Genomic DNA, 19,417 nt, shown 5'->3' with positions numbered 1-19,417 from the left:
AAAAAAATAAATTTCTCTACCACTTGATAACTTCAAACTGGCCTTCACTCTGGCCTGTAGCCTAGCTGAATTCTTATTACTTGGATGGGCCTGAAACCTCAAGCAGAGAAATTAGTTTACAGTGGGTCCAAGTTCATGGTGGTACCAGTGTGTGATGGAAACAAATGCAAATCCTCTCTAGAGAAAACCATCTTAAATTCAGGCTTCAAATAATTCCTGCAGATAAAAATCCAAGCAATATGAACTCACAGTCAAGAAGTACAAAATACACTCACAAACAAGGCACCGTGAGCAAGACAGCAGGCAGGAAAACAAGGTAGCCAATGCAGACCCAGAGACTTCAGTTATGAGAATTAGCAGAGGAAAAAACAAGGTAAGTATGTTTACTATGCATAAAGAAACACATGAATAAATTAAGAGTAAAAAATAAAGGCATATAAAAATAACTTATTAGAAAAGAAATGAAACGGAATTGCTAGAAATGAAAATATAATCTCAAAAAGCAAAACTCCAATGAATATGAGAGATAGAGAAAAATAAATCAATATGAACATATATCTGAAGAATTACCTCAAAATCAGAGAGACAGAAGAATAGGAATGCTAGAGTAAGAACATCTAATCCAAATTGCAGAATGAATGAGGAGAGAGAGACTAGGGCAAGAACAGTTTTCAAAGACATATAAGGTGAGTATTGTCCTAAAGTGATGAGAGACACAGAACCACAAGTTTAAAGAGCAAAAAAAAAAAAAAATTAAAATACTGCAAATAAAGTGAAATTTACATGTAAACTTATCAGAATGACACTATAAACCATCAGAGATAAAAAAGGAGTAGGAGAGGAAAAAAAAAAAAAACAAGTAGAAGTTCTGGGATTGAGGTTAGACTGACAGCTGATTTCTTCATGACAACAGTGAGAAGCAGAATATGAAGGAACAGCATCTTTAATACCTGAGAGAAAATGATTGTCAGTGCAGTGTTGTAGATATAGCCAAAGTCCCTCTCACACAGGAGGGCAAATTAAAGATCTATTCCAGAAAAACAAAACTGGGGGCTTACCCCAGAAGACATCTACTAAAGGAAAATGTCAAGGATTCTTTTGATATTGGAAAGCCTAAGGTAACAGAAGGAATACGTAAAGAGTTAAATATATAGACATAAATAATGTTGCTTGTATAAACAATAGTCTTGCAGGATTAAAGAATACAGAACTAAGAGAATTAAGACAGCCAGGTAGTGTCCTGAGGCCAGATAAATAGATCAGGGTGTTTAGAAACAGATCAACATATATATGCTTAATTGATTTTCAACAAAAACGTCAGTGCTGTTCAATAGGGAAAGGATTATCTTTTCAGCGAATGGAGCTGGAACAACTGGATAAACCTATTAGAAAAAATGAACACTATTCTTAAAAATTAATTCAAGATGGATCGTAAATTTAAGCATAAATGCTAAAACTATAAAGATTCTAGAAGAAAACATGGGAAGAGTATCTTTGTGACCTTGGGGTAGTCAATGGTTTATTAGAGAAGGCACAAAGTAGTAAAAATTACAAATATTAATACATTGAAATTTATCAAAATTAAAATCAAAATTTAAAGCTACTCATTAAGAGACACTGCTTTAAAAATGAAGGAAAAAAAACTCATGGGTTGGGAGAAAATACTTGAAATATATATGAGAAAGAATTTTTACCCAGGATATATAACAAATCAATAACAAAAATACAAATACCCTAAATTGTAAAAAGGTTGAGGGAGAGATTTAAATAGACCCCTTCCAAATAAACGTAATGAACACCCAATAATCACATGAAAAGGTGTCTAACAACATTAGTCATCAGCAAAGTGAAAATCATAATAAAGTACTATTATGTAGCCACCAAAATTTCTATAATTAAAAAGGCACTCAACATCAATGGCGATAGGAATGTAAAACTGCAAAACTATCTTGGAAAATAGTTTGACAATTTCTAATTGTGTTATTAATCTATTGCTGTGTAACACATTACCCCTAAACTTAGCAGTTTAAAACCACAGACATTTATTCTTTCATTTTCTGTAGGTCAGGAATCTAGGTGCAGCTTAGCTGATGCCTCTGATTCGAGATTTTTATGAGGTTGCAGTTAAGCTATTGGACAGGGCAGTGATCTTATCAAATGCTGGACTAGAGGAGGGTCCACTTCCAAACGCGCTCCAGTGGTCATTGGCAGGATTAAGTTCTCTGTAGACTGTTGGACTGAACACCTTAGTTTTTCTTGGGTTCATGGCCTCCTCTCCCTCAGTTTCTCGGGCCTCTCCACAGGGCAGCTATCAACATAGTAGCCGGCTTCCCTCAGATTGAAAGAGAACAAGAGCCTAAGATGGAAGCCACAGTCTTTTTACATCTTAAGCTCATAAGTGATATCCCATTAATTTTGCCATATTCTATTTGTGTAGAAGCAAGTCATTACATCCAGTCCATGTTGAGGGGTGAGAATAACATAAGGGCATGAATGCCAGGAGACAAGAGTTCCTGGGGACCATCTTAGATGCTGCGTCACCACACACACATTAAAGACAAGCCTATCTTGTGACCTAGGCATTCCACTCAAAGCTGCCTATTCAAGAGAAATGAAAACTTTTCCTCAAAAAGACCTGTGTAAGAATGTTCATAGTACTTTCTACAAAATAGCCACAAACTGGAAACAACCAGATATCAATTAACAGTAAAGTAGGTAAACAAATCATGGTCTATTCATGCAATCAACCACTACTAAGCAATAAAAAGAATGAACAACTGATGAACAGAGCCACACGGAAGAATCTCTAGTTTCAAAAGTCATAAAAGAGTAAAAACTATTGTTCTCATTATATGAAGTTCAAAAACAAGCAAGATTTATCTGTGGTGCTAGAAATCAGAAGAATCGTGCCACTGGAGGGTGGTGGGTGCGAATGCAGAGAAGCATGAGGTGACTTCCTAGGGTAGTGGTAATGGATGCGATGGTGATTACCTGAAACTAGACATTTATCAAAATTCATCAAAGTATATTATTAAGATTTGTGCACTTCACTGTAAGTTTTACCTCAATAAAAAGTCATCTGAAATTTTTAAAAATTCAGTTATATGAAAGACATCTAAAACAGAATAGTTGATATTTAAAATGACAGAAAAATGTGTCCAAGTCAAATAACAGAAGCATAGTGGAACAACTACACAATAGACAAATTTTAAGACAAAGCACTACAAGAAATAAAGAGTATCACTGTATATTAAGATAAAGAAGATAGAACAATTCTAAGCTGGTATGTATCTAATAACATGGCTCTTTTAGTAAATGATAAAACAGATAAAAATATATATGGATATTCAAAAAATGTGAGTGGAACAACTAAATTACTTGAGTTAATAAGACATGTAATATGGCACCAACGACTGAAGAACACACATTCTCTTCAGATAAGCATGCAAGGTTTATAAAAATTGATACATACTGAGCCAAAAAGGTGGTCTTTTTTTTTTTTTTTTTGAGATGGAGTCTTGCTCTGTTGCCCAGCCTGAAGTGCAGTGGTGTGATTTCAGCTCACTGCAACCTCCACCTCCGGGGTAGCTGGGATTACAGGCATGCACCACCATGCTCAGCTAATTTTTGTATTCTTAGTAGAGATGGGGTTTCACTATGTTGGCCAGGCTGGTCTCGAAATGCTGACCTCAGGTGATCTGCCCACCTCAGCCTCCCAAAGTGCTAGGAGTGCTAAGCGCCCGGGCTCTGTTTTTAAAGAATTCATGTTATACAGAAAGTGTTCTCTATTACAAGATTGTCAGTTCAAAAACTGACAGTCTATACTAGAAATACTAGAAATCTATACTAATAAATCTTACATCTTTCTAAAACTAAAGAACACCCTTCTATAAACCTCATGGGCCAAAAGAGAAGTCATATTAAAATTAGAAAACATTTACACCTATATTATAAATACTCCTTTGGGATGCCATCAAAGAAAAATTCATAACCTTAAATGCATATATTAAAATTTGGAAAGGCAAAAATTAACAAAACAGCACATTTTAGAACTTAAAACTGGAGAATTATCTGGGACAAAACAGATAAATTTATGAACTAGAAATAAACATAAAAATAGATCAGATTGACAGACCCAAAAGTTAGCTCTTTGAAAGGACTAATAAAATAAACCTCTGGAAGTACTGTTCAAGGGAAAAGGACATGAATAAAAACATGTGGGACCAAAAAAAAAAAGACAGCTACAAATGCAGGGGGCATTTTATTTTTTATTTTTAAAAATCTTTATCAGTGTAAAAGAGAATAGCATTTTAAAATAAGGATATTATTTTTAAAAAACTTTGTCAATAAACTTTAAAACTTTATATGAAATGGAAAAAAAAAAAAAGCTAACTTACAAAAACCAACTGGAGAAGAAACACCAAACCTCTATGAGGCTATAATTATTCTTTTTAGTGGAAAAACATATATTTTTCATGCCAGAGGGTTTATCAATGTGTTTAAGCATACAAGGCACAAATAATTCTAATCTTTCATAAATAACTCTGGATTATAGAAAAGTGATAGAACCTGACATTGGTATTACAAGAAAGAAAAATTATAGAACACATTCTTATGAATACAGATGCAAATTACCAAAAATAATGAAATATTTTCAGAAATATATAGAAAAGATAATACATAATGACAAAGTTGGGCTCAAGCCAAAAACACAGGAATGGATGGTTGTTGGAAAATTAATATAATTCACCACATTAATATATTAAGGAGAAATATATTATCTTAATAGATATTCCATTATATATTATAAAATAGCACTCGATTAAATAGTATTTGATAAAATTCACATTAATTAATGATAGAAACTTTTGGCAAAATGAGAATAGAAGAGAACTATCTTGTTAAAAGGCATTAGGGGAGAAAAATCCTAGAACAAAAAACATACTTAATGGTAAATTGTTGAAAATTTCCTTTTTAAAGTGAGGAAGAAGCAAGGTTTTCATTTCTTCTAATCAACACTGTATTGTATGGTTCTAGAAAGTATAGTATAAAAAGAAAAAGAATTAGTATAAGAAATGATAGCCACACGCAGTGGCTCCTGCCTGTAATCTGAGCATTTTAGGAGGCCGAAACAGATCACTTGAGTTCGAGATCACAGGAGTTCGAGATCAGCCTGGCCAACATGGTGAAAACCCTGTCTCTACTAAAAATACAAAAATTAGCCAGGTGTGGTGGTAGACACCTGTAGTCCCAGCTACTCGGGAGGCTGAGGCTGCAGTGAGCCAAGATTGTGCCACTGCACTTCAGCCTGGGCAATAAGAGCGAAACTCTGTCTCAAAAAAAAAAAAAAAGATATAAAACTTTCACAAATTAACATAATTTATAGTTGCAATGAAAACCTAAAATAATCTACAGACAGATTATGAAAAACAGCTTATCTAGGTGTTGACTTTTAAGCTCAACATACCAAAAAAGTCAATTAGATATCTATATTTCAGGGAAATAGGATATCTATATTCCAGGGAACAGGAGAATGAGAAATACTGTTTAAAAAAATACTCTTTTCTTTTTTTTATTATTATTATTTTTGAAGACGGAGTCTTGCTCTGTTGCCCAGGCTGGAGTACGGTGGCGCTATCTCGGCTCACTGCAAGCTCCGCCTCCTGGGTTCACACCATTCTCCTGCCTCAGCCTCCCGAGTAGCTGGGACTACAGGCACCTGCCACCACGCCCGACTAATTTTTTGTATTTTTTGCAGAGACGGGGTTTCACCGTGTTAGGCAGGATGGTCTGGATCTCCTGACCTCGTGATTCGCCCGCCTCGGCCTCCCAAAGTGCTGGGATTATAGGTGTGAGCCACGGCGCCTGGCCAAAAAAATACCATTTTCAATAGCTACAAAAGGTTAAACTATTGAAATACATCAAAGAAAACATAAGTAATTAGAGATAGCTACAGTGTTCACAAATTGAATTTGAATCCCATCCAAATTCCAACAGAATTTCCTTATGAAACTTAAGTTCATTCCAAAATGTATGTGGAAGACCCAAGAATTGCTAAGACATTCTTGAATAAGAATAAGGTAAGAAGACTTGCCTTATGAAGTATAAAGAATTTTAAAACTCAAATAAGTAAGCTCCAAATTTTTTTTTTTTTTTGAGACGGAGTCTTGCTCTGTTGCCCAGGTTGGAGTGCTGTGGTGCAATCTCGGCTCACTGCAAGCTCTGGTTCCCAGGTTCACACCATTCTCCTGCCTCAGCCTCCCAAGAAATTGAGACTACAGGCACCTACCACCATGCCTGGCTAATTTTTTGTATTTTTTTTTTAGTAGAGACAGGGTTTCACCATGTTAGCCAGGATGGTCTCGATCTCCTGACCTCATGATCCACCTGCCTCAGCCTCTCAAAGTTCTGGGATTACAGGTGTGAGCCACCGTGCCCGGCCTACAATTTTTAATTAAACAATATTTTGCAGGGATAAAGAGAAGAGACTAGAAACCCCCAAAACAGAGCCATAAACGTATAGGAATATTATTTATGATGGAGCTAAATATTGGCTTTTTCAACATATGTTAAGATAATCTCCATCTCTTTCAACCCCAACCTCAGACTATAAACAAAATTAAATACCTGATGAATTAGAGACATAATGAAAAAAGAAAACATAAAAGCTTTGAAAACAATATAGAAGAGCTTCATGACCTCAGTGTAGGGAAGGAATGCTCAAGTAAGACACAGAAAGCACAATCCCTATTCCAAAAATCATAAATTTGTCTGCATTAAAATGTAAAACCTCTGTTCATCCACAAATGCTAAATATAAAAGACAAACCACAAACGGAAAGAAATTGTCAATACATAGAACTGCTAAATATTTTTCAGATTATATAAAAGTATTCCACAAACCACACAAAAATCAAAATAGACAAAAATAGAAATAAACAAAATGGATGAAAATATTTCACTGAAGAAAATCCCAAATGGCTTACAAATGACAAGATGCTTAACTCCATTAATAATTAGGTAAATACAGTTTTAAAAGACAATGGCATCCCATTTCACACTCATTTCATACTTAGCAGTATCAAATGTCAGCAAGAAAGTGGAACAACTGGAACATTATACAGTACTAGTGGGAAAGTCAATTGGAGCAACCACTTTGCAGAGCTATTTGTCATTATCTAATAAAGCTGTAGATATGCAGATCCTTAGGAGTAGCAAGTCCACTCTCCCACATGAGTCTGAAAGAGACTTTTGCATTCAGGCATGAGGAGCTACACACAAGAATGTTCATGGTTGCACCATTTGTAAAAACAAAAACCCAGAACCAACCCAGTGTCCGACAGTAGAATGGACAAATAAATCATGGTATATAGTAACACTAGGGAAATTGAATAAATTACAGCTATGTGCTGAAATGTAGAATAACCTCAAACATCATATTGAGGGAGGAAAAGGAAAGTCATTATAGAATTATAAAGTGGAATTGTTCTGTGTGTGAAGTATGCAATAGTAGTATATTGTTTAAGGATGCAAATTTAGTCATTAAGAAAAGCAGGAAAACAGCAAACAAAATTCCTAATAGTTGTTACTCCCAGGGAGTGAAGGAAATAGAAGGGATAAGGAAGAGGGGCTCAGGTTGCTACAAAATTTGTTTTTTCTTTAAAAAGATGGTAATTATACAAAACCATTGTCATTCTTTATAACTATGTCAAGAAACATTGTCATTCTCTCTCCCCCATCCCCCAAGATGGGGTCTTGATCTGTCTCCCAGGCTAGAGTGCGGTGGCGCAACCTCAGCTCACTGCAACATCTCCATCCCAGGTTCAAGCAATACTCCTGCCTCAGCTTCCCGAGTAGCTGAGATTACAGGCACCTGCCACCATACCTGGCTAATTTTTTTGCATTTAGTAGAGATGGGATTTCAACCATGTTGGTCAGGCTGGTCTTGAACTTCTGACCTCAGGTGATCCACCCGTCTTGGCCTCTTAAAGTGCTGGGATTCCAGGTGTGAACTACCGCGCTGGTCAGCATTGTCATTCTTTATACCATATTTATAATTTTATATTACTTTGTTTCTATTCCTAAAATGTAAGAATTCAGATCAAAATTCAAAACAGTTTCAATTTGGAAACACTAAAATCAGAAGCCCTGGCAACCACTGGCCACGTTAGATAGAACAGCAGCTGTTCCTGTAGACAGCATCTCCATCACCTCATTCACATTTAGGCCAGTGCCACATACCACATGTTACTGTTCTGGTAATGTCATTTTATTTACAGCTTTCTTATGGGTTACTCACTGACATCACCTATTTAAGTCTTGGTGGGGGCACCTGAGTTTATGACCCTTGGACTAGAGCAGTGCTTCTCAAAGTGTGCTCCCCCAAACAAGCAGCATCAGCATCACCTGGGAACTTGTTTCAAATGTGGATGTGTGGGCACCCCTCTAGACTTACTGAATCAGTAACCCTGGGGGTGGACCCAGCACTGTTTTCATAAGCCCACCAGGTGACTCTGATGCTTACATTTGAGAACCATTCTTCTTGAAGATATGGCACAGCCTGGCCCAGCCTAGCTGCAGCTCCCACCCTTCCTGGCCACTCCTCCTTTCTGCATCTCTTCAGTGAGGCTCTTCTTCCTCCTCTGAGAGGGTTGCAGTTTCTCCTAATGGAAGTCGTGTTCATTTGCAAGAGCCAGCAGGACCCTTAACTGCCACCCCCATCAGGAGGAAACCTTCTTCCATTTTTCCTTACTACGTGCCATCCAAACAATTTTGTTGTGATCATTAATCTACGGGCAGAGGGTGATGGTCATCACTTCAGGAGTGACGCTCTCTGCAGTTTCCACAGGGCTTTTGTAGGAGCATATTAGTCCATTTTCTTACTGCTATAAAGAACCAGCTGAGTCTGGGTAATTTATAAAGGAAAGATGTTTCATTAACTCACAGTTCCCCATGGCTGGGGAGGCCTCAGGAAACTTACAATCATGGTGGAAGCTTAAGGGGAAGCAAGGAACCTTCTTCACAAGGTGGCAGGAAGGAGAAGTGCCAAGCAAAGGGTGAAAACCCCTTGTAAAACCATCAGATCTCATGAGAACTCACTATCATGAGAACAGCATGGGGGTAACCACCCCCATGATTCAATTACCTCCCACCAAGTCCCTCCCATGACACGTGGGGATTATAGGAACTACAATTCAAGATGAGATTTCGGTGGGGACACAGCCAAACCATATCAAGGAGCTTTATCTCAGTGGAAAGATTAGCATGTGAACAACTTCTGTTAAGTCTGCCTGAACATCAGAGGACATTAAGCTGGGTTGTAAAACAGAAAGCCGGTTACCTTTTTTGTCTCTGCTTCCAGGAAATCATCATTTCTATTTTGTTGCCTTTCACAATAGGACACTTTCAGAGTAGTGCCCTTTCTCACCACCCTGGTTCTTTCACAGCTGAGATGTGGGGAAAGGCAGGAGTCATTTCTGAGTCTACCTCTCCGGCCTGGGTCCCTCCTACTAATCTCAGAGACCTAGGCAGTGGGCAAGAATAAAGCGAATTCTAATGCCCATCTGAAATGCCAGTCCTGCATCTGATAAAACTCTGTAAGCTCCACACTTTTTTCTATTTCAAGCTTTCTTTTTCACCATTCTGTTTGTACTGAATCATTCACTTTGAACTCTCTGTACCAAGTTTGAACACATTCCAAATATCCTAAATTTGATGTTGCTGAAGTAGACTGTTCATGTTATAAGAAATACTGTATAACCATGAAGTATGCATCACTCAGCCATATATACTACTATTACCTCACTATTGTTTACGTACATTGGTTTTAGAAATGTAAGCATTAATTTCTTGAAGAAAGGATTACAGAAAATGGGGTAAAGATACGATAGATGGAAAGAAATAGTTTTTCTGGAACTAATATAGTATAAACAAATATTAGCTCTGGAGTCCACTAAATTGAATTGAAATCTTTTTTACTAGGAGTATAACCATGAGCAAGTCACTGTACCTTAGATTCCTTGTTTGTATAATCGGGACTATAGAAACACCAGATTGATAGGTTTTGGTGAGGATTAAATGAGGTAACACATGTAAAGCCCTCAGCAGTGTCACCACCTAATAACTAACCCCTCAATAACACATAGCTGACATTGAAGGCAAGAAATAAGACCAGAAAAACAGATCAGAACAAATCCTAAATGGAGTTCACATCTCTTCTAAGGAAACTGTAGAACATATTCTACAAGTTTTGATAAGTAACATTTTCAAAACTTACTTCAGGAAGATATATTTTTGTGTGAAGTTCACTGGGTAAAAGGAAAAACTAGAGACAAAACTTGAGAGACAGTCACAATAGTCCAGGTTACAGGTGACCCTTTCATAACCCCTCCCATTGATTCTGATGCTCACATTTGAGAATGATTCTAAGAAATTTTAGGAAGAAAAGAGGAGGGAAAGGGAGAAAGATTTGCCCATGGTCATTTAGTGGCCACTCCATGGCTTGATTCTGAGAACAGAGAAGTTCTGAGTTAAAAGCCATGTTAACTGAGGGAAAGAAGGAAGAAAGAGAAAAGATGATAGGAGGACTGTCACCTGGGCAAGGGGGATGATGGCAGTGCCACTGATAAGGGGCGAGCAGGCAGTATAGTAAGAGCGCAAACTCATCCTACAAGGAGAAAGGTATCGACATTAGTGCAAACAGGAGTCAGAAAACTTAGGATATACTGTGTACATCAACCAGACTGTATAGGAGAGAAAAAATAGAGAGGGGCCAAAAACCATCTTCATATCTCAAAAGTGAGAGGGAGTCAAGAGCACAGGGGCAGCTCTAGTTAGTTGGATTAGGGTTCTAGACCAGGCCATACTGCACAGACGTCACTTTCGGTTGTCCTACTAATGAGTCCCCTTCTCTGTTGCACTGACATTATCAAACCAAATGCAAACGAGATGAACCACAATAATGGGCAGAACTGCACCTGGTTCAGCACAACCTGGTGAAGGCCTTAAGAGGAGGGGAGGTGGGGAGTGGAGGATTTTTGCCACACCCAAAGGGGTAAGACCACAGAAGAAAAAGTTATCTACAGAGACACTTAGGCCAATCCTTTCATAAGTACTCCAGGACTACTGCTTCTCTTGATGACTTCAGTTGACTCATTGTAGGGGGGACAATTCAAGGGAGAAGGCTGCTGCCTGGAAGCAATCCTCAAGAACCTAGACCTGAAAAATGTGGATGAGCTCTCTCTTGGCGTTTGTGCGGTGTGGCTGGGGGTTGCCCCGTAGTGGATCTTACTGGTCAGCTTGCTCTGTTTGCCACTTACTGAGGCCCAAGAGACTTCACCCTATTCAGAGGCAGTGGCAAAAACAGAACGAAGTCAGCAGTGGGCAAGGAGAATGATGTTCCTTTTTAACATGTTTAAGGTGTCTGGAAGTTAGAAGTACTGAAATTAAATTCAGGAAACTGGTCTGGATCAGAGTGTTTTGAGAACCATTGCTGAGGTCTCTGTTCCTAAGTTAGGATACTTCCTTTGTAACAGAGAGGAGGATCTTCATACATTCCTATCTAGTAATAGTATCAAAATCAATTGGGTATGATGGTTCATGCTTGTAATTCCAGCACTTTGAGAGGCCAAAGAGGGAAGATCACTTGAGCCCAGGAATTTAAGACCAGCCTGGGAAAACATAGCAAGACCCTATCTCTACAAAAAATTTAAAAATTAGCTGCACATGATGTCACATGCCCTGCTACTCAGGAGGCTGAGGCCAGAGGATAACTTAAGCACAGGAATTTGAAACGGTAGTGAGCTATAATTGCGCCACTGCACTCCAGCCTGAGCAACAGGTTGAGACCCTGTTTCTAAGAAAAATAAAAATAAAATCTAGAATACTTAGGGGATGGTTGGGTTTGAGGTTAATGTTTTTCTCATTATATGAATTAGGCAAAAAGCTTCCTGAGGAGTATTATCCTGTTTTGCCATCATAATTAGCATAGAATGTGGCTGATTCTCCTCTCGATTTATTTTTTATCTTGCATACCATAAAATTCACTCATCTGGAAGTTTTCACAAATACATAGAGACCTGTAACCACCACTGCAATCAAGTTCCATGACACAAAACATGTTTTTCTTATGCTGTCCCTTTGCAGTCAGACTACCTCTCCTCCCCGGCTCCTGCCAGGCACTGACCCTTTCTGCAATGCAGAAATGACAGCTGCATTGAAGGTTAAGGCCTGAGGCTTTCTTATGATTGGTTGGTATTGTAACAATAGCAACAGCAGTAATAGTAATATATAATACATATTTGAATTTCTATTGTGTCAGGCACTATTTGAAGCACTTTATAAATGAGGAAACTGAGGCTTTAAGAGATTTTAGAAAAGAAAGAGGAGGTAAAGCCTCCTCTTTAGAAAAGAAAGAGGGGTAAAAAAGCCACCCCATGGCTTCACTCCAAGCATGTCAGACTCCTACACCCATTTTCTTTATATGATTCTGCCTCCATGGAAGATACAGAAGCAGGACAAAGTAGAAAGGATACCTACCAATTCCGGGAAGCTCGGTTTAGACCCGGGATTGCCTTACTTTTTTTTTTTTTTTTTTTTGGTAAACTTATATAAGAGTTTGATTAATTATACCAGTAAAACAACAATTGGATATAAGATAAAATGAAGCCAGGATCCTAGAACACCTTCCTTACAGCTTTTGTAAAATGCAATGAACATAAAACCTTTACTTATTATGTTCCCTGTCATAAACTTGACCAGGTTTGTAAAGCAAAACTTTAACAAATTCTCTGATCAAATACTGGAATGCTCTGTTAATGTCCTTGAGTATGAACTTCCTTTTGTATTAAAAAGAAAAAGGGATCCTTATTGTTGATCTTTGGTGTTTTTCAGGTTGGAGTCCCCAACCCGGTCTCTAGTGATGGAGGCCCCAAAAGGAGTAGAAATCAATGCAGAAGCTGGCAATATGGAAGCCACCTGCAGGACAGAGCTGAGACTGGAATCCAAAGATGGAGAGGTGAGGGGTGAGAAAGGCAGAAGTTCACAGAGCTACAGCTCCAGTAGGCCAACCCTTCCCCTAACTGGTTGACCTTGGAGTTGGATCCTATGGCATATCAAGAAAAGGAGCCAAGCAGGTTTTATTTCTCAACAATTAATTGAGCAGCATGATTATAAGCCAAACCCACAATCCATCAAAGTGATGATTATTTCTAAAATGCAGAGATAACGGCGTGTATTCCAAGTACAGAATTATATGACCATGAAAATGAATGCTATTTTCAAATTCCCTCTTGTCACCTTAAAATAAGATTTTGTTAGCCAACATAATTAAGCTGTATATATTATACACATCTGGCTCAAGATGAACTTAATTTACTTGTTGTTACTTGGTGTCACACGTTTTCTGTTTTCATTGAAAATAGGGAGGCAGATTGAACAGCTGTCCCAACCAGAACAAGCCAAAACTTAATAGGGTAAGACTAGGCAGCAAGGGAATGAAACACTGCAGATATTCATTCTCTTATGCCAACACAACCCCAGTTGGGTGAACAGAAATGCTCCTTGTGTTTTTCCAAGCAAGACAAGCCACTTACTACCCACCCCCAAAGTATGATTTGTCTGTAAACTTTTTAAAATGCCTTCAGGCGGGCACGGTGGCTCACGCCTGTAATCCCAGCACTTTGGGAGGCCAAGGCTGGTGGATCACGAGGTCAAGAGATCGAGACCATCCTGGCTAACACGGTGAAACCCCGTCTCTACTTAAAAAATACAAAAAATTAGCCAGGCATGGTGGCAGGTGCCTGTAGTCCCAGCTACTCGGGAGGCTGAGGCAAGAGAATGGCGTGAACCCGGGAGGCGGAGCTTGCAGTGAGCTGAGATCATGCCACTGCATTCCAGCCTGGGCGACAGAGCAAGACTCAGTCTCAAAAAAAATAGAATAAACATTTAAAAATAAAAATAAAAATGCCTTCAAAGTGTTTGTAAGTGGACTTTGCTATTTAGTCATAGAGTAAAAAATCTGTTTAAGAAAAATGCTATTCCACCTGACTATTCAATGAGAGGTTATCAGTCTCTACCTGCTTCTGTATATCCACTCCATGGATATGAAAGTCCCCCTCTGGATTGGTATGGCATTTGCTGTTTTGTTTTAGAAGAGATAGAGCATTCAATTATCACAACTGCCTCTTCAAGCAGCCACAAACTGCAAACCACACACATATAAAAATAGTGGCTACTTCACATATGCAGTTTATAGCTATCAGAATTTGAACTCTGGAGGAATCAGTTATAATCATAAATCTAATGGCACCTTCCACCACTGCTTATTTTTATAGGCATGTTTTCCTCAGAGTATATTCTATAGACCATCAGCCCCATAAATTGTTAGAAAAAGAAAAAGAAAAAGCAGAAAGGCTCACTAGCATTTAAAAGTTGGAAAATGTTACATACTCTATTCTCTTCTTGAGCACTCACCTTGCACACAGTCATAGTAGGATCTGAGAAGTCCCATAGTAAAGAAAATTGTTAAATGTCACATTTTCACAGTTATGTGACTCTAGGACTCTATTCACATTCTGTATGACTTTTTTTTGCAAAATGCTAACATAGACCAATGCAGTATTATCTTGCTGGAATCTAAGCTTCTGTGAACGTAGAAACTTTCCGTCTTGTTAGTATCCAAATCTCCAGTACCAAAGATAATCAACACAGTAGGTGCTCATTAGATTTCAGTTGAATTGAACATCTGTTGTTTCTGAATGTCAAGAGAAGAGATGACGGTCTCTGACCGATGCTTTCCTTCCTATTCTCTCTCTTTAGATTAAGTTAGATGCTGCGAAAATTAGACTACCTAGACTGCCTCACGGATCCTACACGCCTACAGGAGCGAGGCAGAAGGTCTTCGAGATCTGCGTCTGCGCCAATGGGAGATTATTCCTGTCTCAGGCAGGAGCTGGGTCCACTTGTCAGATAAACACAAGTGTCTGCCTCTGAAAGACTATCCATAGTGGACATTGTCGGCAGCATAAAGGCCTTTTTTGGCTTTAGACACTGGCTGCCAGCTATTTTTACTAGAACACAGAAAGCCTATCAAAGACCTTTTGTGTGTGTGTACGCGTGTGTGCGTGCTTGAGTGTGTTTGTGTGGGTGGATATAAATATATATAAATATATATAAATAAATATATATATCCTCTGTATAAAATGAGGTTTCAGTACAAAAGGAACCATGGGTGACCCTGTGATATCCACTGTCATTTTCCATCCCATCCCCACCACCTGTGTGACAAAAATCTAAACACACATCTGTCCCAGCATTCCCCAGACTATTCAGAATCACACAGCGTATTGGACACTGACAGAAACTTCATCTAGATGTTCAAGTAGCAGATCTTCTCCTTTAGTGTCATTACGAGGGAGTGATGGCGGGAATCTCAAAGTTGCACTCAAGCTCTGAGACCTTTATATATCAAAAATAGGCATTTGATTTCCTGCTTTAGCTTTAGTAAGGCTGGCTAACTTCCCCCTCTTCAAGCTAGGGACCGGCAATGCTGTAGAAGTCAGCCATAGGAACTCAAAATGGCTGGCCTACCTTGGCTACCAAACCTATTGGGGTTTTTGTAGTTGAATGAATGAGGATGTATTTCAGCAAAATTTTGAACTGCTCACCCAACTTCTGCTATCTTGCTCCCTCCAAACTCACAGATTCTCCCACAGTCAAATTAGGAGCTGTAAATCAGCACAAAATAAGATAACAGCTGCTCCTCAGTCAGCTGGAAGCTACTCAATGGCCTGACGGGCAATGAACAAATGGGTGATATGTCTCTGTTTAAAGGAAAAATGGCTTAAAAGCTGTTCTGTTCTCCCTTCTGACTTTAACCAAAAGATTTCAACCCACAACGGTCAGGTCAATCAAAATCCCTAAGAGCAGAACTCCTACCCCAAAAGCAGCCTGGAAGTCTAATTAAGAGTAGCATAAGGAACCTAATTATGTTTACTATATTTCTTGGGATTGGTGGGTAATGTCAAAACATGCCCTTTATTTTTAAAGGCATGCACAAACTCTGACTTTGATCTTCTTATATATTTTTTCAGTGCTGGTATATTCATATTCCTAAATACACTATTATGTTTTCTCTAAGAAGCACTACATGCCACCAGAATTGCTCACTGAAAGATAATACAAACTGAGTGTCTTTATTAGAATCACTGTGTCCCCTGGGGCCCAGCAGTACCTGCTTCCGTGTATGTGGAAGCAGCACCCTCATTCCCGCCATCAGCTACCTCTCATCACCCCACCTTCATCATCATGCTCCAGGGTCACCCTGGCCAGCTCTTGTGCTGGGACAGGGGATTACACCATCTCTGTTCAAAGAGGGGGAAATGTGCCTATGCCTTAAGTCAATGCACTCAGCAAGGAGAAGCACATCTTATTTATCTTGTTACCTATCATTTATTTTGGGTAATTGGAGGGGAATGATTTAGTTACGACTGGACATCTTAAAAGCCAATAGACAAGCCAAATGGCTGGCAGATGTGGACTTCAAAGGGCGCAGAATGAACTCATCACTAGCTTAGACAGTCCTGGATGCCATTTGGAAAGCAGTGGCCCCGCAAGCCTAAATGAAGTAGTATTTGTAGGCCTGGGTGGCATTTGGATTTTTCTTTTCCCTCAACAAGGTTTTACTTTTTCTTACTTTACAAGCAAGGGAAGTTTTGTGATAGGAGAGAAATAAAAGATTTGATATTTTTTGAGATGACACTCAAGCATCAGGCTGAGATTTGCACACATGGGATGTAAAAGCAAGCTGTGTGTTGCTTAGTCACTTAGAAGTAGATGGTGGGGGACAGCAGCGTGGGTCCCAGCCTGGCCAGTGATGCTGCTGGTGTCCAGACCCCAAACTCACTCCAAGCACTCTTGTTCAATATCTCATGCAGAAGAGTTGGGCTGGTCACTCTTAGGGGTGAGACCCAGTGACAGGTTGGTTTGTAGCACTAAGGTCTAAAAAGGAAAACCATAAAAGACATCAGATTACTCTGGATCAGTATAATTAATATTCCCCATAGGGCCATGCTGCCAGAATCTGTATGTATCAATACAGGGTTTTTCCAAGCCGGGAAACGCCCTCCTTGGCTACTAGGAGCACCTATCCCATATCATTCAGATGAACAATAATAGCTACAAAGTCATTTGTGGCTAGATAGGTTAAGACAGGTGATTTTTTTTTAAAGTGGACTGTCTTTGCATTTTGCCTTCTCAAGTTCATTATCTTTAGATGACAAAAAAGCAAAAAGTTCCCAGAACCTTTTTCCTTAGATTTTGTTCTAATTACCACGTGAAAGAATGAGCTTAGCATCAAAAGTTTTATGCCAATAAAAGAGACTGGTGTGATCCCACATGCAAAATTTAATCCTAAGGGTAGTGAGATCACAAATAGAATAAAAATAAGAGCAATCAACAATATAAATCAAGTACCTGTTGGGAACAGATATAAAATTCTATTTTTCATTTATGCTAAGTGACCACAATATACAAAGTAATAAGCAGGAAATTTGATATGGGTTAAATTATGCATTTTGTTCAGATTTCAGAAATTGGTAGTAAAATGCATAAGTTTCTCAATGAACATCTTTTTATCCCAACACCCTCAAACTAGAATATTTGTCCATGGTCATGAGAAAAAATTTTACCTGAATTTTTGGGCGGGTTGGGGGGGAAGCTTTTACATTAAAATCTACTAATGCCTACTTTTTAAAAAATGAGATTCTTTCTAATCTTTATATATGATATTTTCTAGACAATCGTACCTTTGGGTATATTAAACAGCTGGTATCATAACAAAGAGTCCAAATGAATCTTCAATATACTAGAAGTTCTAGTATGTTAATATTGTTCAGAAGATTTTTACAAATTAAAACCTGATTTCCAAATATGTTCAACATTTACTTTTATTTGATATCTGTTCAAGAAGTCATAGAAGTCTTGGGAAACTATTCAAGTATCACAGAGGTTTTCAAAAGCCCTTATAGTGACATCTACCTAGGTAAAAGCTTGACATGTGGCTTTATAATTGTTATGTTACCCAAGGGATAGATGTTATAAACTTCAACTGGCTTTGAACATCCTTTAGGTCATTTTCTCTTTGGATAATTTTCATCACATATCCAGCAACCATAGACCAAAGTTTGCTTGAGGTTTGACCCTAGAGCAGAGGTCGGCAAACTATGACCTGGAAACCAAATCTGACTCACCACCTTTTCCTGTAAATAAAGTTTTATTGACACATAGCCACATACATTCATTTACCTGTTTTCTGATTTTACACTACAGCAGCAGGATGGAGTAGTTGTGTCAGAGACTATGTATCCCACAAATCACAGATTACTTGCTATTTAGTCCTTTACAGACAAAGCTTCCTGACCCCGACCTAGAGGATTTTATGGTATGCATTGGATATAGCAGGAAAGAAAGCACATTTCCAAACAGCAGTGAGTACACTTACATTTCTGTGTAAGCTTGGGAATATAGTTACTTGACAAAGTCTTTCAGGAAGGAAACCCTTCCTTATGTTACATGTGGAAAGCCTGCCTTCCAAGACATGTGGAAGTAAGTGATCCACCTGCCAGAGAAACACAGGCTCAGAGGATTCCTGGGAACAGGGAGGATGGGATTAGTGGAAGCTCAGTGAAAAAGGAAAGTTATGATCCTCCAAGACCCTTATAGATAGACCATACCAGGTTCTGTAGGTCAGCATCATTTTGTAATGAGAAGTGAAGTAGGGGACCCTGTGGTTTAAACTTAGAATCTCTTTCTTGCAGGCTCTTTTGCTGTCTATATTCTTATAAAGTTTTCCACCTCACCCTCCCATAGTCCAGAGGAATGCCCATTCCATGGTCCTCCGGAGAATAGTTTTGACTTAACATATCTTTTTAGCCCACATCACTTCAGTTATCAACACTGCCACTGTGTGTACTGTTCCTACAGCCACACCAGGCTTGAAGAGTTAGTGGGACCAATAAATAATTGGAAGTATTGGAAAAAGCAACTTAAAATACATGGGGACAAAAAAATACAGTAAAATTCTTTTTATCAAGCTGATGCTGTGAGAAACAAGATGAATGCCAGTTTGGCTTTATTTCTAAGAATCTGGGTCTTCCTTCTCTGGTGCAGAAGGAATGCAAAAAAAAAAAATTTGAAAAGACATATTCTGACATCTCTGCTTCCGTGTGGTAAGTCAGGTTCCTATCAGACATTTATCCCTTTGGTCAGCATCACTTTTGCTCATCCAGGGCTTCATACTCAATATTGTTTAAAAAAAAAAAGTATCAGCTATGGATGATTCTTTAGAAGTATGAGTAGCATGGTGGGGAGGAAGGATTTTTTTTAAATGTAAAAAAAATCCCCCATTTACCAGACCCTAA

At 38.6% G+C, this 19,417-nt stretch overlaps 1 protein-coding gene and 1 long non-coding RNA gene across 11 annotated transcripts in view; one reads left to right on the top strand and one right to left on the bottom strand.

Moving 5' to 3' along the window:
* Positions 1-15,043, top strand: part of LOC105482381 (sarcoglycan delta) — a 1,038,167-nt gene extending 1,023,124 nt beyond the window's left edge. For all 10 annotated transcript variants that reach the window (XM_011742435.3, XM_024792975.2, XM_071098159.1 and 7 more), the window contains 2 exons: positions 12,891-13,014; positions 14,817-15,043. In XM_011742435.3, the coding sequence (XP_011740737.1) occupies positions 12,891-13,014; positions 14,817-14,990 (298 nt within the window). In that variant the 3' untranslated portion in view covers positions 14,991-15,043. The remainder of the gene's footprint in view (positions 1-12,890; positions 13,015-14,816) is intronic.
* A 1,804-nt stretch (positions 15,044-16,847) lies between these two features.
* Positions 16,848-19,417, bottom strand: part of LOC139363725 (uncharacterized) — a 38,431-nt gene continuing 35,861 nt past the window's right edge. The window contains exon 3 of the long non-coding RNA XR_011624543.1: positions 16,848-16,997. This is a non-coding gene — a long non-coding RNA (uncharacterized lncRNA). The remainder of the gene's footprint in view (positions 16,998-19,417) is intronic.

This window comes from Macaca nemestrina, chromosome 6, assembly GCF_043159975.1.
Source record: "Macaca nemestrina isolate mMacNem1 chromosome 6, mMacNem.hap1, whole genome shotgun sequence".
NCBI classification, from domain to species: domain Eukaryota; kingdom Metazoa; phylum Chordata; class Mammalia; order Primates; family Cercopithecidae; genus Macaca; species Macaca nemestrina.
This window is presented reverse-complemented; position numbering and strand designations above follow the sequence as displayed.